The sequence below is a fragment of the Canis lupus genome, chromosome 29 (assembly GCF_011100685.1).
Source record: "Canis lupus familiaris isolate Mischka breed German Shepherd chromosome 29, alternate assembly UU_Cfam_GSD_1.0, whole genome shotgun sequence".
NCBI lineage: Eukaryota > Metazoa > Chordata > Mammalia > Carnivora > Canidae > Canis > Canis lupus.
This window is the reverse complement of record NC_049250.1, coordinates 41,674,316-41,699,323: the sequence shown is the minus strand read 5'-3', so window position 1 is coordinate 41,699,323 and position 25,008 is coordinate 41,674,316. Positions and strand designations below refer to the sequence as shown.

At 58.6% G+C, this 25,008-nt stretch overlaps 1 protein-coding gene across 1 annotated transcript in view; it reads right to left on the bottom strand.

Annotated features, from left to right (window-relative positions):
• Nucleotides 1-6,171: 6,171 nt before the first annotated feature.
• The window catches only part of SDC2 (syndecan 2), a 92,405-nt gene continuing 73,568 nt past the window's right edge, over nt 6,172-25,008 (bottom strand). The window contains exons 3-6 of the mRNA XM_038579261.1: nt 18,576-18,687; nt 12,766-12,899; nt 9,246-9,381; nt 6,172-8,286 (exon numbers count right to left, since the gene is read on the bottom strand). Of these exons, the coding sequence (XP_038435189.1) occupies nt 8,123-8,286; nt 9,246-9,381; nt 12,766-12,899; nt 18,576-18,687 (546 nt within the window). The 3' untranslated portion in view covers nt 6,172-8,122. The remainder of the gene's footprint in view (nt 8,287-9,245; nt 9,382-12,765; nt 12,900-18,575; nt 18,688-25,008) is intronic.

The window sequence follows — 25,008 nt, the reverse complement described above, 5'->3', positions numbered from 1 at the left end:
AGGGTCACCACTCGACATCTGCCATGCAGGGGAAGGAGGAGGACACGCCCGGCTTCAGATCCTTCTAAACCCCGACCTACGCGGTGACCCTGGGCCTGGCCCTGGAAGGCCTGGTGACGTCGGTGGCCAGGGCTCCTGCACCGGGTGACAACGGGACCACTGGGTCACCCGCCAGCAGCCCCCCCGCCCGGGGCCCTGGGCAGCGAGCACACGGAGGCCAGGCTGTGGTCGCCTCCAGGCTCTCCAGGAGGGTGTCAGGGCGGCTGAGTGACTCCAGCAGGTCCCCACGAGGCCCTGCCATCTGTCACGAGTGACACAGGAAGGCGGCGTCGGGGCGGTTGGAAAGCAAGGCCTGTGACCCAGCGGCTTCCCTGCAGGACTGTTAAATCCAGGCTGGGGTGGGGGGAGGTGCCCCGACGGCGGAGGCTTCCGGCCGTGGGCCCTGGAGCGGGACGTGGGCTTTGCCCGGGACCTTTGTCTGGAGATCGACTAGAAGGAAAGTGGTGACACGAAGGTCAGGGTGACCCCAAGCTCAGCTGCGTGTGAGAAGAGCCAGCCCAGGGCCCCGGGAGCCACGGCGGCTGGAGGCAGGCAGGGGCCCCGTCGGACCGACGTGCAGGACGTCGACAAAGCCAAATCCAATGGGGCTGTCACCTCCGGGGCAGCAGGTGCCGCCGCCGCAGCCTCCCCTGAGCTGCCGGGCAACTGGCCAATGCAGCCCTGATGACAGGCCCGGGTGCTGGACAGCTGCCTGCGGTCGGGGGTGCCCAGGGGTCCCGGCTCCTCGGGTTGCGGGGCACGGGGCAGCAGGGGTGGGGCTGAGGCTAGGCCGCAGGAAGGCTGGAGCACCTGTGCTCCCGGGCGCAACGTCGGTGTGTCACTGGGGGCAGGTACGTGGGCGGGTGGGGGGGGATGGAGGGAACAGAGAGGGGGAGAGAAGGGGAGAGAGGGGGAGAGGGGGACAGAGAGGGCACAGGGGGACAGAGGGGGGACAGAGGGGGAGGGGGGACAGACAGGGGGAGAGAGGGGGACAGAGGGGGACAGGGGGACAGGGAGGGGGACAGAGAAGGCAGCAGGAGATGACGATAAAATGAACAATGAACTTTGCCCACATTGTGCAGGAGCCGGGGTCGTGGTGACTGAGGGACCTAAAGGAGCCCGGGGAATAGAAAGCCAAGGTGGGGTCCCTGCCGAATGGTCCTCCCAGGGGATGGGAAGCAGGAACGAGGAAGCAGGGACAGGATGTGGCCGCGTAGCCAGGACAGCCCCCCGCCCCCCCATGCAGGAGGAGGGAGGTCAAGGCAGCTCACAGAGCCTCCCAGGCCTCCTCCCTCCGCCCGGCCTCCTCCCTCCGCCTGGTGCAGGAAAGCAGCGGCCGCGGGAGCCGGAGCCTGGGTTCATGAAGGGCAACGGGAGCAGATGTCAGCAATCCAGATGTCATATAAGGATTTTTGTCATTCCATGTTTGCGGCCCAGCCTCCTTCACATAAACGGGCGACAGGGTCATAAAAAGGGCAGGTTTTGACCTCGGGCCAGCACGGACCCAGCCTGGCGATTCTGCGGCGCAAGGATGGCGACGAGGGGACGGGGAGAGCACTAATCCGCGCCCCGTAAAAATGCTACCCATTTACCTGCAAAATCATAAGACGTGTTTGCAGGAAAACCATGAGCGCACCGGGCACCCCGGGAGTTCTAAGTAGGTTCTGGCCCAGGGTCGTAACACGCATCTGTGGTGCCTGCGTCCTGCCGCCGTGTAGACCTTTCACGTGGTATAGACGGTTTCATTTTGTTTGGCTGGAAGTCGCCTGACATGTGAGGTCTTCCTAAATTTTGGAGAAGAACTGAATACAGGGAACCCCGGGGGGGGCTCAACAGTGAGCGGCGCCGTCGGCCCAGGGTGTGACCCCGGGTCCCGGGATCGAGTCCCGCATCGGGCTCCCCACATGGAGCCTGCTTCTCCCTCTGCCTGGGTCTCTGCCTCTCTCTGTGTGTCTCATGGATAAATAAAATGTTTACAAATCCAAAAAGAACTGAGGACAAAGGTGGTCAGAGAGATGTAGGGGGCCTGGGCCCGGGTGCAGGGCCCGGGGGTGGTGCAGAACGGGGTTGGAGCTGACCTGGCTCAGGTCCCCAAGACGCTTGCAGCCGCGGGCAGAGCAGGGGCGCAGCAGGAGGGGGGCAGGTGGAGGCGTGAGCTGCGGGGCCAGGAGGCCGCGGTGTCCAGGGCAGCCCACGGCCCAGCAGGGACGCAGGGAGTCGGGCCGCGACCCTTGTGACCCCCACACCCACGACTCCTGCCACCCGGCCCGTGTGCTAACCCCGGGCTCAGTGTCCCCGTCTTCCCACCCCAGGTACGATCTTGAGAGCTGGGGACCGCGCTCCGCTGGTCCCTGGGTCCCGCCCGCCAGGAACCTTGTCCAGGCCGCGGTGCGCCCGAGTCACTCGGGGACGACTGAAGGAACAATCCCGCCGGAGGTTGTTCCCGAAGCCAGTGCCGAGGTCCCCACGCCCGGGCGCCGCGCGGTATCTGCACCCCACGCTCAGAAACAAGTAACAGGTGCTAAAGCCGGAGAGGACCGACAGGCATGCTCCCAAAGAAAGGGGGTAAGGGCACGATCCCCGGTTCCGGGTGTGACTCGCAGCCAAGTGTGTCCGCATGTCCCGTCCCCTTGGCTGCTTCGCCCTGTGGCTGGCGACCCTGGGGACGAGGCCACCCCGGCCCTTATGGAAGCAGAGCGCAGGGACTAAGGCGGCAAAACTCGTGCCCGGTGAGCCCAGGGCAAGGCCACCCGCGGGGCAAACTGTGGCGTCTGCTGTGAACGCGGGTACCAGAGGCATTTCCAGAATATTCCAGTGACTCTGACTCCTCTGCCCTATTACTTCTTCAGTCCCCAATAGTCCGCGCCGGGGGCTCCTGAGGGCCTGGAAGCCGCAGGCGTTGTCGTGCTTATTGGTCTGCTCACACCCGCGCTGCACGACGGGGATTTCTCCCCCCGTGATGACCGTGTTCCCCGCCGAGCCCCTGGGAAGCTGGGGACCCGAGGGACAGCCGGCCCCGTGGGGCTGGACACCCTGGAGCAGGTACGTCGGCGCTGCAGAGGTGCGTCCTGGTCCCAGGACACCAGGTACGTCCTGGCCACTCGTCCTCTGCCCCGACGTCCCGGAGGCCGGTGGCGAGGAGGCTGGGGGAGCAGCTCGGCGTGGGGCAGCCCTGCGCAGCCCTCCAACCTCCACCCCGAGCCCGGCAGGGAAGCACGGAAGGAGGGCACCACGGGTGGGCGGCGGGAGCAGCGGCCCGCACGTCTGGGCGACTCTTACATTCAGGCTCCGGCCAACTCTGCCCTTGAGAGTCTCAGGGTCCCGACCTCACCCCCGAAGGAGGCCTGTGCGGCCAGCACCCCCGACGGTGCCCTTCTCAGAGCGAGCCCCGGGCTTGGCCAAACACTCCAGCCCGATTCCCTTCCGTCCTCATTCCCTGCTCCGTCCACACCTTGGCCACGGCCTGTTGCTCCTGCCTCCCCAACCACCCCTCCCCGGGCCTTCCTGCCCCGCCGTGAGCCCCAGGGCCCAGCGCTGCTCCCCTAGGTCCCCAGGTGACAGTGACAGCCCCGCCGGGTCTCCTGGTGCACCGTCTGGGGCTCGGGCCCAGGGATGCCGCAGGCAGGTGTGAGGAGCCGGGACTCAGCGCGACAGGAGCCCGAGGGGGTGCCACCCAGTCCTTTATGCTGCAGAGGCCAGCCTCGCCCGGATTTGGGGACCACGCAGGGAGGAGGCCCGCGAGAGGCCACGAGGCTGAGCCTCCGCATCTCAGCCCTCCTGCCACACCCCACGCCCCACTCCAACCCGGCCGCTCACGGCTCCCCCTCCCGGGTCAGGGCTCCCCCTGCTCACGGCCCCTCCATGCCCGGGGTGTCCACTGCCCCGCCTTTGCTCCATCTCCCCTCCAAATGCCGCCAAGACCTCGGTCTGGCTCCCATGCGCCGTGGCTTCCAGAGGTGCTCGGTGGGGCCAGGAGGCGACACCTGCGCACCCTACCTCCGAGGCCCTGCACGTCCCAGCGTCGGGTGCTGAGTGCTACTCTGCCGACGCACCCGGAACGAACGGACTTGTGCTCCCGCAGCAGAAACGCCAGGGCCTAGAGCTTCTCCCCGCCGCTGGCTTCCAACTCGCTCGGCCCACCCACCCCCGCAGCTAATTCACCCGGGACCAAGGGGCTCCACAGCCAGCACGGCTCCTCGGTCAGAAAGCGCCTTGCCAAAAACCATAGGCAACAGATAAAAAGGAATGAAATCTTCGATAAAACTAAGGCTGAAGTTGCCCCAAAACTACGAGGCAGAGTGGGACAAAATTCATTTTTGGTGCTGTTTACCACTAAATGGCAGTTTTTATTCTTTCTGAAATCTCCCAGGCCATTAACGCAGATCTCCCAGAAATAGCCAAATCTCAACTTTCACTATTGTGATAGAGCATCAGCATGGAAAACACCGCTGTGGTGACTCACTTCAGACTCATCCATCGTCCGGCTTGGTTAGTTTTTTTTTTGTTGTTTTTTGTTTTTTTTATGATCGTCACAGAGAGAGAGAGAGAGATGAGGCAGAGACACAGGCAGAGGGAGAAGCAGGCTCCATGCACCGGGAGCCCGACGTGGGATTCGATCCAGGGTCTCCAGGATCGCGCCCTGGGCCAAAGGCAGAAGCCAAACTGCTGCGCCACCCAGGGTTAGTTTTAATTGAAAACTTCGGGTCTCTGTCTCCAAGGGCTTAGAATTTCAGAAATTCAAGTTAGAGATTATGTTGCTTAAAGGCATTGTCTTTTATTTTTTAATTTTTAATTTTTAAAGATTTTATTTATTTATTTATTCATGAGAGACACAGAGAGAGGCAGAGACCCAGGCAGAGGGAGAAGCAGGCTCCATGCAGGGAGCCTGACACGGGACTCGATCTCGGGACCCGGGGTCACGCCGTGAGCCGAAGGCAGACGCTCCATCCCGGAGCCACCCAGGCGCCCGAGGCATTGCCTTTTAAAACCAAATGTGTTAAAAAATATCTTTTTTTTCCTGCCATCCATTATTTGATCATAATAAAGTTGGAAAGATGATCGTGTTCGTAACATTCACCCAGTGTTATGTTTTTGCGCCTCACTTAAATATTTTCCCTAAGTTTTCAGAACGTCTAGGACACTAAGAAGCAAGCTCCTGACCACCGTGAGGTTATTTATTGCCCCTGTTCTGGCGGGAGCCAGACCCCCTTTGCAGGACATTCAAGTTCCTCTGGGAAACCGGAGTCAGGGAATTACGTTCTACCTACTTGGGTTTGTCTCCCAGACCCTATATGGACAGACCGCGTCCTCAGTAAGCAAGGGTCTTCTGCCTACTTTGCAAATATGATTATCAAGATACCCTTGCACTGAACATTCGACCCCAAACTATCAACTTTTACTGTGAATAGATGGCAATGCCTGCTCTCTTGTCCAACCCAAATTCGATTTTATTAACCAGATCCCGATCCTGAAGGTCAGCTACTATGTACCTGCAGCTAAAACTTAAAAAAAAAAAAAACAACCAAACGAAAAAATCCCCCCAAAACCACCACACCGTGAGCTCATCCCGCTTTCCCCGTCCCCTGCAAACGGGGCAGTTTGAATACCGCAAGTGTTTGGAACACAAAACCATATTCACACAAAGGAAATCATTTACATGTGGTTAAGGAAACAGGAAATGTTCACATTGGCTTTAATGTTTATATTTTTTTTCCAAATTTCTCCTAAACTCGGTAATCATTAATGCTCTTCATAGTACTATTTACTGCATCTTAAAAATAAAAACTAAGCAGAAAACATACAGTTGAAGCAAACTGGATGTCAGTCTATACAATGATTTTTTTTTTTTTTAACTTTCAGCATGACAGACTTTATTTTGGCACTTTAACAAATATTTTGCTTTACAGCAGTGACAAAATATTTGCCAGAAACGTTCTTTTCTTGGCATGGATATCCCAAGCAGTTGTTATTCTACGAACTGAATTTCACTATGCTTTGCACAGTTAGAGGTAAACCCCACTACATTCCTAACCTCTGTAATCGAGGGATATTGTGCAACTTTAGAAGGTGCTAGAACTTCCTTTTAATCACCCCAAAGTGGATCGACTCTGTAAGTGATGGGAACAGGAATTCGAGAATTAAGGCCATTAAAAAACTTAAGTAAACACCGCTCCGAGCGCCGCTTAAATTATTATTATTTTTTTTTGGTGAGTTATGTGGCAATTCCAGGGAACGTTCTCTAAATGAAGTATTCACACTTTATTGAAAGTACATTATGCATCGAAAGGGTTGCTGTTTTTTGCGGTCCTCTTCCTCCTTTGGCGGCTCGCACAGGAAAACAAAATTTATGGCTACAACAGACAAGGAAATGTTGTTGGAAGGAAACGCCCAGGCAGGGCACCCTCAGCCTTGCCTCTCCGCTCGGGCGCCCCTGCTTCCCAGCAATTCCCATCCCGGGCCGCGAGGCCCCCCGTATGTGCCCGCGGCCTCATCCCACCTACGGGGCCTTCGGGTAAGCTCCAGAGACCCGGGGCACAGCTTCCAGGCGGAAACCAGTCTTCAGTCTATGGGACGCCACCTTAGACAGCGACACGTCGGGCACGTGGCCTTCGGTTCTTTGGGATTTACACTCGGAAGAGCGTCTGCAAAAGCAGGCATCCGTCCCAATGCTGCCCTGAGCCGCCCCACAGAGGGTGCGACCTTCACACCGCGCGCCCTGGCGTCTTCCCGAACCTACGCCCTAACGCGCCCCGGAGGACGCGCTCAGATCTCCTCTGGCCGATTCAGGGGCGAACCTGGTACTAAACAGCCTCACTGAGCAGACACCGAGGAACGCTCAGAAATCAAACCCACGTCATCCTCGAGAGCAGGTGGTCACTTGCACGGGGCAGGGGGGGGGGATGTACATTTGATGGAGAAATGTACAGAATTTAGAACAGTGACGTTTTCAACATTAGGCCACGTGATTTATTCAGTAGTTTTTATGTTCCCAAATTACAATTTATGTCTATTCGTAAGACTACAAAAGTTACCATTAGAATTGTCTGTGCTTATAAAATACCAACTTTTTTTTTTTAAACCGATATATATTCTCATGAACACCAGTCTGCGACGAGTTACATAGAATCATAGGCACTTCAAAGGCTTAAAAAGACGTTTACAACTTAAATGCATTTTTAAGAACAGAAACTGATTTTTTTTTCCCTTAAACCCCTAACTCGTACCTTCAAATTGCAAGAAATGAACAAATACAGCGGCCAAAGGAATCTGCAGCAACTTCTCAAAATACTGTTAGCGTCTTTGGGTTTGCTGAGGCTCGTCAGTAACTCGCATCAAATCCTCCCGAGAGAAGATCTGATTAGACAGCTACGACTGAACAGTTTTCGTGGTAATAATCCAATTTTACACATTAATTTGCTGTTGCAAATCTGCCTGAAGCTACAGGTAATGAAAAACAAAGCAAGTGTAAAATGGATAGTCTGACACTTAAAAATTTATACAAAGTGGAGGTTAAAGTTTACATATTTGAAAATCACATATACACTAAATTACCATTATCTGAATTATCCAAAGACAAATTGCACCGTAACAGCTACAAAAGGCAGAGCGTCTTGTTGCGTTTTCAAGGGGACAAGGGGGAAGAGCAGAGGAGAGGGGAACAACAGATAAATTAACAAAGACCACGTTGGTCAAGGTCGATCGGAGACATGCGGACGCAAACTAAACAGCTCTCATCTTCGAACCGTAGGATAAAAACAACCATTTTTTGTATTTGCGCGTGAAAGTTCAAACCGATTCCATGAACAGAGAGGATTTTCATAACATAATATTTTGCCACTGCTATTCACAGAACACCGCAGATGTTAAGCTTTAATTTTACGTCGTCCTAAAGAAATACATGGAAAGCTTTAAATACAATTTGGATTTTTTTTTTTTTTAATCATCAAAGTGCCACAATGGCTCTTTAATGAAAAAAAAAAAAAAAACAGAAAAAAACAAAAAACAAAGATCTTCATTGTTCTATGCAAAAGCTTTATTTTTAAAAGTTCAGTGATCTCATAAATAGAGACACTAGGTGGGAGTTTCACGCGTAAAACTCCTTAGTGGGGGCCTTCTGATAAGCAGCACTGGAAGGTTTGCGTTCTCCAAGGTCATAGCTCCCCTCGTCCTTCTTCCTCATGCGATACACCAACAGCAGGATAAGGAAAATCGCAAAGAGAAAGCCGATCACGCCGCCAGCGATGACAGCTGCAACAGGCCAACGGGGAGATCGCTCTTAGGACGGATTCGAGGGCCGCAGGAACCGACTGGGTCAAGCCCAATCTATTTACACTTTCCATAAAAGGCTCCGCTTGGAAACCCTCCCGGCACGTTTAGAAACTGGATTCGAGGAGCCGACCAGGTAATCATGCAAATCTGACATTCCCCGGGGAAGGCCTCGATACTTCCTTTGATTAGTAATAATAATAGTATCAGCCAAAAGCCTCCATAAGGCCTCGCCCAATTCCATACTTTATATATATTTTTTAATTTTATTTATTTATTTATGAGACACGGAGAGAGAGAGGCAGAGACCCAGGCAGAGGGAGAAGCAGGCTCCAGGCAGGGAGCCCGACGTGGGACTCGATCCCGGGTCTCCAGGGTCACGCCCTGGGCTGAAGGCGGCGCTAAACCGCCGAGCCCCCCGGGCTGCCCTAATTCCATACTTAAAAACATTCTTTAGTTTCCTTGCATTTCATAGTCTAATCTACTAATTGCTTTTTCAATGAAGACCCAAGACGGGCTGCAAGTGGCTGCAGTTTTGTAAGGTACATGCGGGGGCGGGGGGGGGGGCGGTTAGGGGGGAGCAAGAACATTTCCTTCCCAGCTTGGCCTTCGGGACTACGTGTTCCTAAATCCCGCAAATCTTCCCCTTTTGGATCACATGGTGGATACGTCCATCAGGTGAGTGACCCGTAGAGACGGCCTCCTTGGTGCCCGGGGCGTCCCCGCGTCCACTGCCCTCCCCGCTAGGGAACTTTTCCAAATTCCGGGGCGATGGTGATATGAGGATGACCCGGAGCAGGACGCATGAGCTTCGCTGCCCAGTGGCTCGGGACCAGCCAGGTCCCAGGTGTCCCCTCCTTGCGCCCAGCGGGGTCGGGGGGTCGGGGGGTCGGGGGCCCGGCCTAGGCCTCCGGAGACCCTGCAGGCCCCGGGCTACTCACCCGCCAGGACTTCCGTTCGCTTAAACAGGTTGTCCGAGTGCTTCTCCGTGTACACGTTTGCGTCCTCGTCGGACGGGTCCACCTTCCTTTCGGAGTCAGAGAGGCGGACTTTGTCCTCACCGATTTCTTCAGGGGACTGAGGTGGGAAAAGGGAAAAGATGATAAAGATCTTTTTTTTGTTTTTTGTTTTTTTTTTTTTAATGCGCTGGAAATTAGAGGAAACAGGTAAGTCTATCTCAAGGTTCATTTTTTTTTCTCCAACAATGCGGGGGTCCTGGATGCACCCACATCCGCCCGGGGGTTTGTGGGGTTCGTGTAGCACCCGTCTTGGGTCCAGGCAACGCGGCGGTGGTGAGTGCACAATGCTCCGAATGACGGTTATTAGGTGGTTTTAGCTGATGTTTCGGGGGCTACGGCTCTCCCCGGCTCTGCCAACCCGAGGGCACGGCCCTCGCTCTCCTCATGCTCCGGGGGAGGCTCCCCTTCCCCAAGGGCTCTTCCCGCAGCCCGGGACTTCCTCGGGGACGCCCCGTCCACCGCTCCGCTCCTATGGCCTGGGCCACCCTGAGCTCGGGCTTCGGGGCCCTGGGTCCCACCAGCAGCCCCGCTGGGGTCCTGGCCACGTCCTACCGCTGTCCCGCACCTCGGAGCCTGGTCCACCGGCTACACAGCGCACGTCCCACGGGTCTACAGCGCACGCATCAGCTCACGGCCCGTCGGCCTGAACCCCAACCACCCGGCAGCCTGTGGGGCACCAACCCCTGGCGATGACCGCGGAGTAACGTCAACCTTCTTTCCCACTTCCGTCAACGGTGCCAGCGACTCCGGGCCCCGAGGTTACTGGAGCACACTTCAAATTCTACATTTTTCCACGCCCCGGTCCTGTCGGCTTGCCTTCCATGGGCCCCAAATGCCTTCCCTGGACGCCCATTTCCACCGCCCCGCTCGGGTGTTCATCACATCATACCCACACTCTTCCTGCAACTCCCAGCTCCCACCCCGACGTTCCTGGGGACCGGCTTCCGTATTCCCGTAGACGACGGTCCCCACCGGCTCTTCCACTCTTCCTACAAACAGCCAAGTCCACCCTCACTGGGGCTCCAGGCTGTGCTCAAGCGGCTCATCTGCTTTCCGAAGGCCAAGGTTCATCCAAAACGGCAGCCTGGTCCTCAAGTCTAGAGGGTCACAGACATAAAATGACCCCTTCCTGGAGCGCCTTACAGTCACCGGTTCGTCCGGGAAGGTCGTACCAGCGAGGCCCGGTGGATCCACCTGAAGCCAGGGTCCCCGCCTCCGCGAACGGAGCAGCAGGCCTCCAAAGACGCGACGTTCATGTAGTCAAGGCTGATGAAGAACGTCCGTCAACACCTCCCCGAGCTGCCCGAGACCCTGTGCCGCCTTCAACCTCGACCTGCCTCGACTTACGGAAAGCAGAGGCCACCGAGGGATTACGTCACTGCTGCACAACGTGCCCCCAACGTGCGCCCGCCCTCTGCGATCTGCGCGATGGAGACGGGAAAGTAGGAAAGGTCGTCCCAGGTCTTCATGCGCCAAAGTGAAGCAGGAATGAGGAGTCCTCTGGCAGCACCTCGCTGCCTTCCTGGAGTCCCGTGGAAGCCCCATGACTAACCGGGGCCGTGGAGGATGCACAGACAGCTCAGCAGCAAGGGGACGGATTCCCCGGGTCCTCAGCCAGCACCCTCTTCCCTGCTCGGGGTGCGGCTGCCACAGGTTAGGGAAGGAGAGAAAACCCATCCAGGTGGATACTCAGGTTTGTGACTACGGCAAAGGTAAGCGAGCTCCAGGGGTGAGCAAGGTGCACATGGCAGCTACCGCGACACGAGGCCCCGAGTTGAACGCATCCGTGTCGTCGTTATGACGATTCACGCGACCTCCCTCCCCCCCAGATCTTTTTGAGTCTCTACGATCGTCTGTGCGGGCTGACCGCTCCCCCCGACTTCGCCTCTGATCCAGTGGCCGGGAGCGAGCCTGCGACTCCGGGGTCTCCGGGGTCTGTGGGCGTTGGGGACGGGCGGTCTCCACGGAGACGGGGCCGCATCCCTTCTGGGGACAGTCCCCCAGCGCACACACTTCCAGGCGCTCTGGGCGGAGCCCTCGTTCCTGACACGGAAACGCCTTCCCGTGCAGAAGCAGGGCTGTTGGTCCACGGTACGGGCTCCCCGGAAACACACGCGCAACGTGAAATGACGACGGCACCAGCCACGATTGCGGGAAGTCAAAGATCTGCGGCTCCCACGTCTGGCTGCTGGGACGCCTTGGAAATGGGTCGGACGTCAAGGGCCTCGAGCCCTGCACACGCGCACTGGCCGGCGGGCCGCGGGCCTCTCTCCGCGGCTCTAACCCAGCTCAGGGGAGGCTCACAGGATGCTCAGGGGGGCCCGGGGCCGTGCCGGCTGCACCCACATCGATTCCTCTCAGGGACCCGTGAGGAATGGCTCAGGGGCGGAGAATGTGGACCAGAGGCAGGATCTGAGGCCCAGGCCTTCTCCGAGAGCGAGAGCTGGCTTGGAAAAGGTGCGTGAGGGAGTGTGAGCAAGTGTGGGGAGGGGCGGGGGGGGCGCAGATCCACGCTGAGGACCGAGCCGACCTGGAGCCCGGCCCGAACCCCCACCCCAGGCCGTGACCTGGAGCCCGGCTCGCCCCCCCCCCTCCCGGGCTGTGACCCGGAGCCTGGCCTGTGCCCCTCCCAGGCTGTGAGCTGGAGCCCAACACAGCCCCCTCCACCCCGAGGCCGTGACCCAGAGGCCTGCCCTCCCCCAGGCTGTGACCTGGAGCCCGGCCTGCGCTCCCCTTCCCCGCCCCGCCAGACTATGACCTGGCCCGCGCTCCCCTCCCCCTCCCCCCCAGGCCGTGACCCGGAGCCCGGCCCTGCACCCCTTCTCTGGACTCCCAGGTGCAGTTTCCACCCTGGCCAGCTCGCCCAGGAGCGGGGGGTCAACCCACTACAATATGAGGATCACGAGGCCCCAACCTCCCGCCTGCGGGTTTTCAGCAGCCGGTGGTGTTGCTGTGCCGTCAGCGCGGGGACCTGATCTCTCTGCCCGTCCGCGGTCACCACGAACATACTGAGACGTAACCACACGCGTGGTGGTCGCTGGAGGAGCCAGCGTCGGGGGCCACTGACGGCAGCCCCAGCCCTGAGGACGCCTGCAGAGGCAGCTCAGTGACGCCAGCCTCTGGGGCGTCCAGGGGGTGGGGACCCGCGTGCACCTCCACAGGGCAGGGGCACAGCCCCTGCACACGGCCAGGACTCCGGCCTCCGGGAGAGGGGTCGCGCAGCCTCCTGGCCATGCAGCCCTAGGCCGGGGCCGAAGCGCGGTGGGGCTGAGCCTGCTCTCCAACGCGAATCGGCTTCACAGGAGGAAGCAGCAGGTGGGCGGCGGCCAGAGTGACCGCGGAGCCCCGGAAGGGCCACGTGCGCCCGCAGCACGGGGAGCGGGGTGGGCGCCCCAGGGAGGGCGAAGGGCAGCGGCGACACCCATGGCACCCGTGCACGCACCTCCGTCTGGGCAGGCTCCTTCCCGCGGGTCTTCAGCGTCGTGGCCTCCGCGGCGGGGACGGCACTCGTGGGCCCTGCGTTGGGGAGCGGCTGGGACGCCGTCGGCTCGGGGCTCTCTCCATCCTCGTCAGCTCCTGGAAGCAAGCAAGCAGAGGTGAGCCGCGGGCCCCACGCAGCAGAGGCTCCGCCGCCCGCCCCCCCGCCGGCTCCCCGCCGCGCCCAAGGGCCCCGTCTGGGGTACCGTCCTCCCCGCCCTGGAGAGCTCTGCCGTCCTGTCCGCGTCCCGGGCCCTCAGCTCCCGGCCCCCTCGCAGGCTCCTCCCTGCTGACCACGCAGGATTTCAGGGTCCCCAGGGTGCCGCCGGCGGCCTCTTACTCTCCATCCCGATAAACCGCAACTCTGACCTCCTCCCCCCGGCCCCCCACCCTGAATCCATCACCGACGTTCTACTGATTTTCCTTCTTTTTTTTTTTAAATAAATATTTTATTTATTTATCAATGAGAGACCCAGAGAGAGAGGCAGAGACCCAGGCAGAGGGAGAAGCAGGCTCCATGCAGGGAGCCCGACGCGGGACTCGATCCCGGGACCCCGGGGTCACGCCCCGGGCCGCCGGGCGCCCTTGATGTTAGTGTCTGCACAGGTCTTTGCTCTGACGGCTTCCCCGGTTCCGGGGCCACCAGCCGGGTCCACGCGCGGCCGTCGCTCCACAGGCCAGCGTCCACCAGCTCGCAGCGGCCCCGTCGCCCCGAACCATCACCACCGCATCCCACTTCTCCTGAGACAAAGATGAAACGTCTCAGCGCGGCCTTGCGTGGTCCAGCCCTTGGCCGGCCTTTCCCGCTCCTTGGGCGTCACCCCCACGTCCTGCCCCGGCCTCGCCTCCCGCCCACAGCGCGTCCTCTGCTGCGTGCTTCCCTGCCCTCACCGCACGCACCGCGCATCTGTCCTCGCGGATCCGGCTCTACGCTGATTGGCATCTCCCCTGCGGACGACCCCGCAGCCCGACCGGCTCCGATCCCGTATCCCCCCAGTGACTGACCAACCAACCAACCAACCACCAGCTGCCACCCGGGCACAAGTTTCTTTCTTTCTTTTTTTTTTTCTTTTTTTTTTTGCACTTTTGTCAGAATAGCATTTGAGGATTTCCGACGTTCGACTACAGCGTTCTCTGCAAGGCGATCATTCGTCCGACGTGGGACGACTCTCACTCGGGACTCTGCAGCTCAAAGCGGCCGCTTCCTCGACAAGAACGAGCAGCAGGTGCCTCCAAACTCCTCACACAATCACGGCCCCGTAACGTCGATGTGCTGGAAACGGCAAGAGCTCTGGCTGCGTGGCTCCTGTTTTTGACTCCTCGTTTTAGGATGTTTTACTCCATCGACTACCTCCTTTCCCGTTAGCATGTAGGCTCGTCACGTACGGAGGACGTGGGAGCACGTATTTGGTTATATAAATATATTTATTTATATAAATAAATACGGGATTTGGCCTTGGAAACGCCTCCAGTCCTGGTTCTGCGTGACCCTGGGCCAGGAAGCCTTGCGTCCTCGTGTCTTCATGCGTAAAACGGGGGGAGTAAGCGGCGCTCAGGGGTCTGAGCAGGACACGTACTGGGAGCGCTGGACGCCTGAAGCCGTGTGTAAACACGCCACCGATAACGACGGCTCCGGAAACACACGCTCTTTTGTATTTTCTGGCAAAATCAGATAATACGCTTGATTTGTTCCTGCAATGAATCATTTCCTTCCAAAAAAAAAAAAAGTGTCTGTCCGTGCCGATGGAAACCCGTTCCATTAAGGGGCCTCACGACCCTCTTTGCTCTCAACAGTCGCTCATACGAGTCATCGAGGTAGGGAATCTGCTGTGAGGCAGGAGGGACTTGATAAAGTCAAAGATCCCCTCCAGCCAGCGCGTCGTCGTCCATCAGAGACGGAGGAGCGACCTGCCCGGGTGCTTCCTCTACTGCAGTGACAACCATCTTTATTAAGATAGACTGTGCCCCCCCCCCCACCCCCGCCCAACCAGGGGCCTGGGAGCCTGTGATCACATCTCGGCAGCCCTGACTTGGAGGAGCTCGCTGTCCCCTCTGGCCTGAGGCATCCCACCTGGGAGTTGGGACCCGCAGCCTGGAACCCAGAGCCCACAGCCCACTGCCTGGAACCGTAGCCCAGAACCCGCAGCCCATAGCCCGCAGCCTGGACCCCACAGTCTAGAACCCAGAGCCCACAGCCCACAGCCCAGAACCTGCACCCCACAGCCTGTAGCCCAGAACCTGCAGCCCATAGCCCAGAACCTGGAGCCTGCAGCCTGCAGCCTGGAACCCGTAGCCTGGAGCCCGGAGCCAGGAGCCTGCAGCCCAGAGCCCATAGCTTGGAGCCCGCAGCCTGGAGCCCGCAGCTCAGAGCTCGCAGCCCGCAGCCCAGAACCTGGAGCCCAGAGCCAGAAACCTGCAGCCTGGAGCCCACAGCTTGGGGCCCACAGCCCAGAGCCCGCAGCCCGGAGCTCACAGCCTGCTGCCTGGAACCGCAGCCCAGAACCCGCAGCCCACAGCCTGGAACCCAGAGCCCACAGCCCACAGCCCGCAGCCCAGAACCTGCAGCCCACAGCCTGGAACCCGGAGCCAGGAGCCTGCAGCCCAGAGCCCACAGCCTGGAACCTGCAGCCCAGAACCCACAGCCTGGAACCAGCAGCCCATAGCCCAGAACCTGGAGCCTGCAGCCTGCAGCCCAGAGCCCGCGGCCTGCAGCCCAGAACCCATAGCCCGGAGCCTGGAGCCTGCAGCCCAGAGCCCGCGGCCTGGAACCTGCAGCCCAGAACCCACAGCCCGGAGCCTGGAGCCTGCAGCCCAGAGCCCGCGGCCTGCAGCCCAGAACCCACAGCCCGGAGCCTGGAGCCTGCAGCCCAGAGCCCGCGGCCTGCAGCCCAGAACCCACAGCCCGGAGCCTGGAGCCTGCAGCCCAGAGCCCGCGGCCCGCAGCCCAGAACCTGAAGCCCACAGCCCACAGCCTGGAGCCTGGAGCCCGCAGCCCGGAGCCCACTTCCACCTGGGAAACTGCCGCTCACGTTCCATCGCCCAGAACCAACGTCCTCGTCTCTTCCCCATGACAAAGCCGCCTGCTCCCCGGCCTTCAAGGCCTCACGGGGTCTGCGTCCTCTACGGTCTCCTGTGTCCTTGTGACTTCAGGACCCAGCCCTGGGTCGACCGTTCAGCGGGCACCGGTGCGTGTTCCATCTGCCACCTTTAACCAGGACTTCCTGTGACTCAGATTTCCGCGGGACAGCACCGCCCGATGTTCTGTCTCTCGGACCCGTGTTACAACGATTATTTCTGATCTCTACGTTTCCCTCAGACTCTTGGTTCCTCGACGACAGAGACCAAGTGCTTCTCATCTCTGTGTCCCCGGAACATACAGCATCAGGTCTGCACCCGGCGAACGCCTGTGAGATATTTCAGCAAACGGCTGGAGCGTTCACGTGCACGGACGCCCATTCCTGAGCCGCACAGAGAGCACGGCCCCGTCTCCTCAGTACCCTCCAGGCCTCTGGCCGTGCTCCTCTGGCCCACGTGCTCTTCCACTAGACAGCTAGGATGCGGTGCGGACGAAGGGAACGCCGGCCAAGGTCCTGGGGCACCTCCGTTTCCAGCTGGGATGGGCATCAGCTAGGAGGCGGGGGTGGGTAATTCTAGAGGAGCCCATCAGGACGTAGGGGGCAGGTCAACGGGGAGAGACAGGGACACCCCTCCAGCCCAGCTCTCCAGCCCCGGCCAGCTGCACTACTCCGAGCTGAAGCAAATCACTGCACCTCTCTGCGCCTTGGGCTCGCCCACGTCAAAACTGGAGATGCGGGCGGCCTGGGGGGCTCAGCGGTGGAGCATCTGCCTTCAGCCAGGGCGTGACCCCGGGGTCCCGGGATCGAGTCCCACGTCGGGCTCCCTGCATGGAGCCTGCTTCTCCCTCTGCCTGGGTCTCTGCCTCTCTCTCTCTGTGTGTTCCTCATGAATAAATAAAATATTTAAAAAAAAGAGCTGGAGACGGTAAGAGCCTGTCCCTACAGAGATGCTGGGAGGCTATGACGGCGCCTGACGCTCCGTGGGGGCTTTACAGGTTCTAGCTACAGCGTCGACCACCTTTAAGCTGCAAATCAATAGACCTTCAAGCAGGGCAAAGGCGTTTCCAAAGTCCAGCACGACGCCCTTTGTAGCAATGATCTGCCCAGGGCCGGAGCCAAGGCAACGGTCCACGTGCATCGACACGAAGCCTTCTTAGCTCCACGTCTGTGATCAGCGGGGTCGGGACTTCTGACGGCCTCCCCGAAGCTCCCGTCACCTGCGCGGCTGCCAGGGAAACAGGACCGTGCACCTGCTCTCTTCCCGTTGAGCTTCCGGGCAATCGTGGCCGGAGGCAGGAACATGACCTGGACACGTCTGCAGACCTAACAGCTCTTGGAATCTAAGATCCGTGAAATGGGGAACAAAGGGCTCCGTGTTTGTTACCTCCCGGGGCATTTCGAAGGTGGTTACAAAGCACTTTTGAGATGCTGAAGGCAAAAAAGAGGTGCCGCGGGTGAGAACAGAATACTGAACAGCGTTGCGGGCGACGGCGGACGAGTCTCACCCGACCTGCGTGGGCGGCGCGCATCGGTCCCCGGGGACACCCAGGGCTGGTGTGAGGCTCCGCGCGCCGTGGGCTCGCCGTGTTCCTCAGCCACCACCTCCCTCGTCGCTCGGACGTGCTGTTTTCCGACTTAAACCGCCCACCCCACGTAGGCAGGCCCCTACCCTACAACTGATGGTAGTTTGCTCCGGGTCCTTCCGAAGCCCCGGCCGGCCTGAGGACTACACTGAGCCCCACCTGCACCACCTGCCGAACCTACGGTGCAAACGCGAAGCAAAGCAGGTCCCGGGTGAAACCCTCTCAGTCTCCTGCCGACCACGAGTTTCTGACTCGGTTGTTAGTACTTCCTCCCCTCCAGCTTCGGGGCCGGGGCGGGGGGGAGCTCCTGCTGCAGATGAAGCAGTCCCCACGTACGGCAGGAGGCCCACGGGCTGGACTCGGCTACTCCCCACGCCCTGGTCCACACCCCCGTGACCCGGACGGGGCCGCGCTCATCCCCTCATTAAGGCGCAGAGTCTGGGCCTCCTGGGTCCGAGGCCCCGTGTGCACAAGGCTGCGCACACCCCTGCTCGCTTTCTTGGGGCGGCTGCCCCCGTGAGCCGACGGCTGGCCCGCTGCAGGAGGAGCCGAGCTCGCCGTCGACGCAGGAGGGCCCTTGGGGGAGCCCGGCCGCCCGCCGGAGCTGCCGTCCTGCAGGACCCCGGGTGAGGGGCGGCGGCGGCCGTCAGGCCCTGCCCCTCGGTGCTGTCTCCTGCGGCGCGGCTGAGCCAACGGAGCCGCCGCCGCCGCCGCCCCACGTGCTGGCCCGTCCTCCCTCCGACTCCTGAGGAACGAGCACGGCCCCCTCGGTCCCGCCCCGCGGCCTCGGCACAGGGCGATGGTCGGGCGACGCGGCGTTTGGGGAGCCCCACGTGCGCCACCCTGAAGCCTTCACGACCGATCGACTCGCCTCGACGGGACGCCGACTGCCTGCCAAGCTACGGACACTCGCCGGGCTGGCGGCCTGCCGACCCCTCGGACCCTCACGACGGCCCCCGTGACGGCGAGACCGTGAGGACCTTCCACTCCACGAAGAAGGAAACGGGGCCTCGGCCTCGTCAAGACGTGGACCCCAGAGCCGAAGAGGCGGCGGGCGGGCGTGCGCACCGGCGGGAGGCCAAGGCTGAGTCCCCGGCTGGGCCCGGCGGCCTTACCCGAGCCTGAAGCGGAGGCGTAGTCATCGTCGTCGATGGGATACACTCCCGAGGCTTCCTCAACGGAGCTGTTGTCCAGGTACATGTCCTTGTCGGAGGTCAGCTCCGCCCTCTGCAAGACACAACGAGAAGGGATTCAGGATGGCGAGAGGCGAGGACACAGGCTCAGCGGCTTCCTGCTCCGGCCGCAGCACGCCGGCCGCCCTCTGCCCTCTGGACCCGCGGCCCCCGCCTCCGCTCGAGAGGGCCCGGCGACGCGGATGAGCCACAGGCCGACCGTGTCACCGCCCCCCACGGAGGCCGTGGCCTAACCTGCAACGAAGCAGCTCGGGGGCCGAGCACCTGCCAGGGCCTGCTCCGTGACATGGACGAGCACGTCCCAGCCCGGGGCCCCCGTCCCGGCTGTAAGGCCGCGTGGGCATTCTCGCCGTCGCTCCGCCTTCGTGAGGCTCCCTCACGGGGGAACCAGCAAACCCCGGGGTGCCCAGGGGGGCCTGGATGCTGAGCGTCTGCCCTCGGCCTAGGGCGTGACCCCGGGGTCCCGAGATCGAGTCCCGCATCGGGCTCCCTGCATGGAGCCTGCTTCTCCCTCTGCCCGTGTCTCTGCCTCTCTCTCGCTCTCTCTCATGAATACATAAATAAAATCTTTAAAAAAAATGAGTTTCAAGCTGCTGGCATGGAAACCGGTGACTTAGAAACCCGAGGTCTTCCTGGAAGGATTCGCCGCCTTATCTCCCAGACAAACGTCCCCCAACGGCCTCACACCAGCGCCAGCGACCCAGCCCCGTGGCCGAGATAACTGAAGCCCAGAGCAGCAGGTGGTAAATCCGCATCACGGGTTCCACGCAGGTTAATAACAACGTCGGAGCGTAGAAAACCTATTTACGGACACGAGACATCCCTGTAACGGACCTCCAGACAATTAGCCTCTGGATGCGAAGATAAAATATTCCCGCGGCCTAACATCCCACCGTGAACACCCGGATGAGGCGCGTAGCTCGAGGGTGAAGCCGCATCGAGGCCTGATCGCGACTCACACGGCTGCTGGCTTTATGGCGATTACGGCGCGCCACGCTGCCTGTACCCTGAGCTGCTCCTTCCAGACATGACTTCGTTTTTTGTTTTTTTTTTAAGATTTTATTTAATTATTGAGAGACCCAGAGAGAGAGGCAGAGACCCAGGCAGAGGGAGAAGCAGGCTCCATGCAGGGAGCCCGACGCGGGACTCGATCCCGGGACCCGGGGGTCACGGCCTGGGCCAAAGGCAGGCGCCCAACCGCCGAGCCCCGGGCGTCCCATCCAGAGGTGACGTCCTAACCCGTGAGTGGCCACCGTCCACCGTCCACGAGTAATAAGCAGCTGCAAGGCCCCTCCGCGCAGTTGCCCGGAGACGCCGTACGTGTCCTTCCCGCGAGCTCGCCGACTCCGGCCCCGGGGGAGCCCACGGGCTTGTTTCCCTCAGAGCCTGACTGGGCCTCACAGGCATCCGGATCACCTAGTGATCTTGAAGGTGAAGAAGCAGAGCCCAGGTGGCTTCCCAGCATCCGGCCAAGCTTGCGCCCGGAGCTCTGGGGCCCGCGTTCTGGGCCGTTCCCGCGGCGCTGCGATGGCCCCAGAACAGGAAGCTACTGGCGCTGCTCGGGCCGGGCTCGAGGATCAGCTGCAGCCGCTGCGGGGTGCTTAGGCGCCCGGCATCCTGTGCCGAGGGCTTCACGAGCACGGGCACCTTCGGCCACCTCCACGGGCTCCCCTGCCGACCACGGAGCTCAGGCTCCTGCCCAAAGACCCGCAGCTCGGGCGTGGGGAGCAGCATTCAGGCATGCGTGGACCCCGATACGTGTGCTGGCCGTGCCACCTCCTCCCTGGCTGGCCTCCCCGGTGCTGCATCCCCCCATCACAATAAAGGTCCCCCATGGAGAAGCACAACAGGGCCACGCGGACACGCTTGATCCCGCACTTGCAAGCGGACAAGCTCCCCGGGATACCTATAACGTCTTCCAGAACCTGCATCCTCGGCACCGAGAGTAGGAGAAACACCCGAAGCTTAAGAGCTGGGGGTCTAGGTTAGCGCTGCCCCCTCTGCCTCACGTGCCCGGAGCCCCCTGCACGAAGGACGCCGGCGGTCACGGCCATCCATTCAGCAACGCCTTAGCCTCTATCCGGGGTCCCATCCCAACCAAAGACGTAACAGGCGGAAAGAACCCACGTTTCTCGGCGGGAAAAGAAACTGTTGTCCTTGAATACGTCGTGACGTTGGCCGGGGACGTGAGCTCGTAGGCAAACAGTGTCGTATTGACGAGCACTTATTCTGAGGGGCTACCGGCTGACCCTAACTACCGCATCCAATCGCGTCCCAGGCCTACTCGGCCATCCCGTACGTAACACACAGACAAAGCCTAGGTCAGCGGTAAGGTCGCACGTGAAAGAAAATGTATAAATCTACAAAAAATAAAAAAATTAATAAAAGCCTTTAGCTTTCTTAAGATTTGCTTATTTTTAGGGCAGCCCGGGTGGCTCAGCGGTTAGCGCCGCCTTCAGCCCAGGGCGTGATCCTGGAGACCCGGGATTGAGTCCCACATCGAGTCCCACATCGGGCTCCCTGCATGGAGCCTGCTTCTCCCTCTGCCTGTGTCTCTGCCTCTCTCTCTCTCTGTGTGACTATCATAAGTAAATAAAAATTTAAAAAAAAATAACAAAACGTTTGAAATACCGCAAAAACTACCAAAGTGGGACAGGGACACCAGGGGAGCAAACGCTGTTGGAAACAATGGTGCCAGCAGACTTGCTCGACGCAGGGTTCCCACGAACCTTCTTCAATTCATAAAAATAAAAAAAAGGGCAGGGACCAGCCTTCAAAGGAAGCATCAGCTCCTTAAGGAGGCCTCGGATGAGCCACAGCGTCCGTCTTCGCCTTCGGGGGACGTTTAATTGGCCAAAGAGCATTTGGAAACTAACACCGAGTTACTCTCCTCTTGGTTTAAGACACACACACGCACACGCACAGAAAAACAACTGAAAGTGGCTCATCCGAATTACAAAATTCAATCACTTTGTCTTTTCTTTTTTTTTTTTTCCCCACTTTGTCTTTTAAAAAGCACTCTTCCTGAAATTGGCTTACTGCTGATGCCAAACGGAAAGCAGTCCTCCTCTCCGGCACCAAGGAAGTGAAGAGACGGGAGGGAGGCCGGGGAGGGGCCGGGGGAGCGGGACACACCGAGAGTTTCTGGGTTTTGTTTGTTTTTATTTAAGTTTTTATTTTAATTCACTTTTTTTAAAGTTTTCATTTTAAGTTTTTAATTCATTTTTTTAAAGTTTTTATTTTAATTCATTTTAAGTTTTTAAGTTTTTATTTTAATTCATTTTTTAAAGTTTTTATTTTAATTCATTTCGTTTAAGTTTTTAAGTTTTTATTTCAATTCGTTTTTTTTTTAAGTTTTTATTTTAATTCATTTTGTTTAAGTTTTTAAGTTTTTATTTTAATTCATTTTTTTAAAGTTCTTATTTTAATTCATTTTGTTTAAGTTTTTAAGTTTTTATTTTAATTCGTTTTTTTAAAGTTTTTATTTTAATTCATTTTAAGTTTTTAAGTTTTTATTTTAATTCATTTTTTGAAGTTCTTATTTTAATTCATTTTGTTTAAGTTTTTAAGTTTTTATTTTAATTCATTTTTTTAAAGTTCTCATTTAAAGTTTTTATTTTAATTCATTTTTTAAAGTTTTTATTAAGTTTTTATTTTAATTCATTTTTTTAAAGTTTTTAAGTTTTTATTTTGATTCATTTTTTTTTAAATTTTAATTCACACACCTACAGATTCCTACTCCTGTTTGTGGCAAAGGGCTCAGATTCCTAATCCGGGGAGGGGGAAGGAGGGAAGAACCTTTGTCCTGAATTGAGTGCTGGCAACAAGGGCTCGGCTCCACGCAGCAGCAGCAGCAGCGTCCGCTAAAGCGATGCCTGGGACGCCGAGTGGGATTACGTTGAATATGCATGACACACAAAAGGAAAATGTTCATTACTTACAGATGTGCTCCAAGTTGTGCTTTCTTCCTTTTTTGGAATATCAAACAGAGGGAAAGCAAGAGGTCTGCAGCCATGTTATTACAGGCGTGGCTGCCTCTCCCCCTCCCAGACCAGAATATTCCAGTATTTATTTTGTTATCCGCAGGGCCGCAGTTTAGACTGGGGTAAAAATAGAAGCCGTGCGGGCCTGACCCGGAGAGTCCCGGGCGCTGGGGAGGGTCAGTATTCATGTTCTAACCGAAATAACGAGATTCTGTTTCCAGGTGGAGGTTGGCAGGAGTGGGGGGGGGGGGGGGAGAACTGGAATTTATTTCTTATTCAGAAGTGTTTTGTGAAAACTACCCTAATGGGACGGGCTCCCAGCCGCACGCAAGAAGCCCACGGGCTCCGGTTCAGAGTCAATTCCTCGCTCTACGGGTTTTCCACGGTCGCGCCTCGAGGCCCCGCGGCACCGACACGGACACGGCGCCCATCGTCCACGGGGGCTGACGGAGGCCACAGGCAGCCTCTGGTCCGGGAGGACGGGGGACCCTACACCCAAAGGGCAGCCCACACCCTCCCAGGCTCCGGCGAGGCCGGCGAACAGGCCTGCGACCCGCGGGCTGAGCTCGGGCCGCCGACGGACGGGCTTTCCAGGCAAGCCTCTACCCCATGGGGCTCGCCCAGCGCCGAGTCTGGCGCTAACACGGACACGGGAGAGGTGCTCCGACCACCCAGGGGCTGCCCCCAGCAGCACTGGGCACGGGCCCTGCGGGGAAGCGCTCGGCTCCAGGTGCGGAGGAGACGGACCGGACCCCACATTGCTCAGGAATCATCCTAAGGAAATGCTAACCAGGAGGGCGTTAGGGGTCCCCTACTACGGGAACGCAGACTCACCGAGACAACTACGGGGCGGGGGAAGGGGGCAGCTCCGTAAATTAGGGTCATCAATCCGCTTTCTCAACGTAGCCACTGGAAACCACGTCCCACGGAGCAGCAAGAAAAATGTTTAGACAACACGTTAGATGTAAAAAGCAGGGACACCCCGGGGGCTCATGGGTGAGCATTTGCCTTCGGCCCAGAGCGTGACCCCAGGGTCCCAGGATCAAGTCCTGTGTCGGGATCCCTGCATGGAGCCTCCTTCTCCCTCTGCCTGGGTCTCTGCCTCTCATGAATAAATAAATAAAATCTTAAAAATAAATAAATAAATGTAAAAAGCATATATTGTTTTAATTTTCCCCAATATTACGACCTTATTAAAATTTCCTATCATCTGGCCAAATAGTGACAGGGGAACGGAAAATGAACAGAGCTCTGGGGAGCCGGGGTGGCCCGGGCAGCTCAGGTCCTGGTCTCAGGGTCGTGAGCTCAGGCCCCGGGTTGGGAACCAAGCCCTGCAGGGAGCCTACTTTAAAAATTAAATAAAAAACAAAGAGGGTGCATTGGTGAGGGTGGTGGCTTAGGAGTGGCTTCTCTCCTAAGCGACACTATCATTGCATTTTTTTATCTTTTTTTTAAAAAAATATTTTATTTATTTATTCATGAGAGACACAGAGAGAGAGAGGCAGAGACCCAGGCAGAGGGAGAAGCAGGCTCCATGCAGGGAGCCCGATGCAGGACTGGATCCCGGGACCCTGGGGTCACGGCCTGAGCCCCGCCGGCGGCCGCTAACATTGCATTTTGATGCACATCCGTGGTGCTAAGCGCACGGAGGACACAAAGCCAGCGAGTCACAGCCACTAATAACCAGGGACCGGCTTCTGCACGTAAGTTTGTTTTCAGAAGTTCAACGGCTCACGCATTCGAACAAGGACCAGAGGGCGCGTACGTGTGCACCCAAAGCAAGAACACGGAGCACGGAGCGTGCCGGCGCAGGCGTGGGAGTGATAAGCAGCAACGGAAGGCCCTTCGCGCTTCAGAGCAGTGTCACGGGACGACGCAACGGTGCCCGAGCCCGTCCCCGTCCCTGTCCTTGGAGGTCACGGCAGCTAAAGGTCCGGCAAAGTGGACATTCGCCGGCAAGACTCCCCGCGACAAGCTTCCCGGGGCTGGATCCTCCTGCGCTGCTCTGCTCCGGGGCGTCTGAGGCCGGGAAGCTGCGTCCGTCAACGCCAGGTCCGGGGTGCGCGGTTTCCCTTCCCGCTCAGTCCCACGGGTGGAGGACCCCCGACCTCGGAGCCCGTGCCCCACGCGCCCGTAGGGCTGACGACCAAGCGAGCCCCCTGAGGTCCTACACGTGGCTCCTGCTTCTCCTACCCTGGTCCTAGGGGAGCCTCTCACTCCGCCCCTCCTGCTGGTTCCAGAAGGCCCCTGGGCCACACAGGGCTCACCTCGTCGTCGAGGACGGGACTTTTTCATTGAAGACGCCATTTGTTGGCAGTTCCAAGACCTCAAAGACTGAAAGGGTGTCTGCACTTACCTCGATAAAAGCAGGC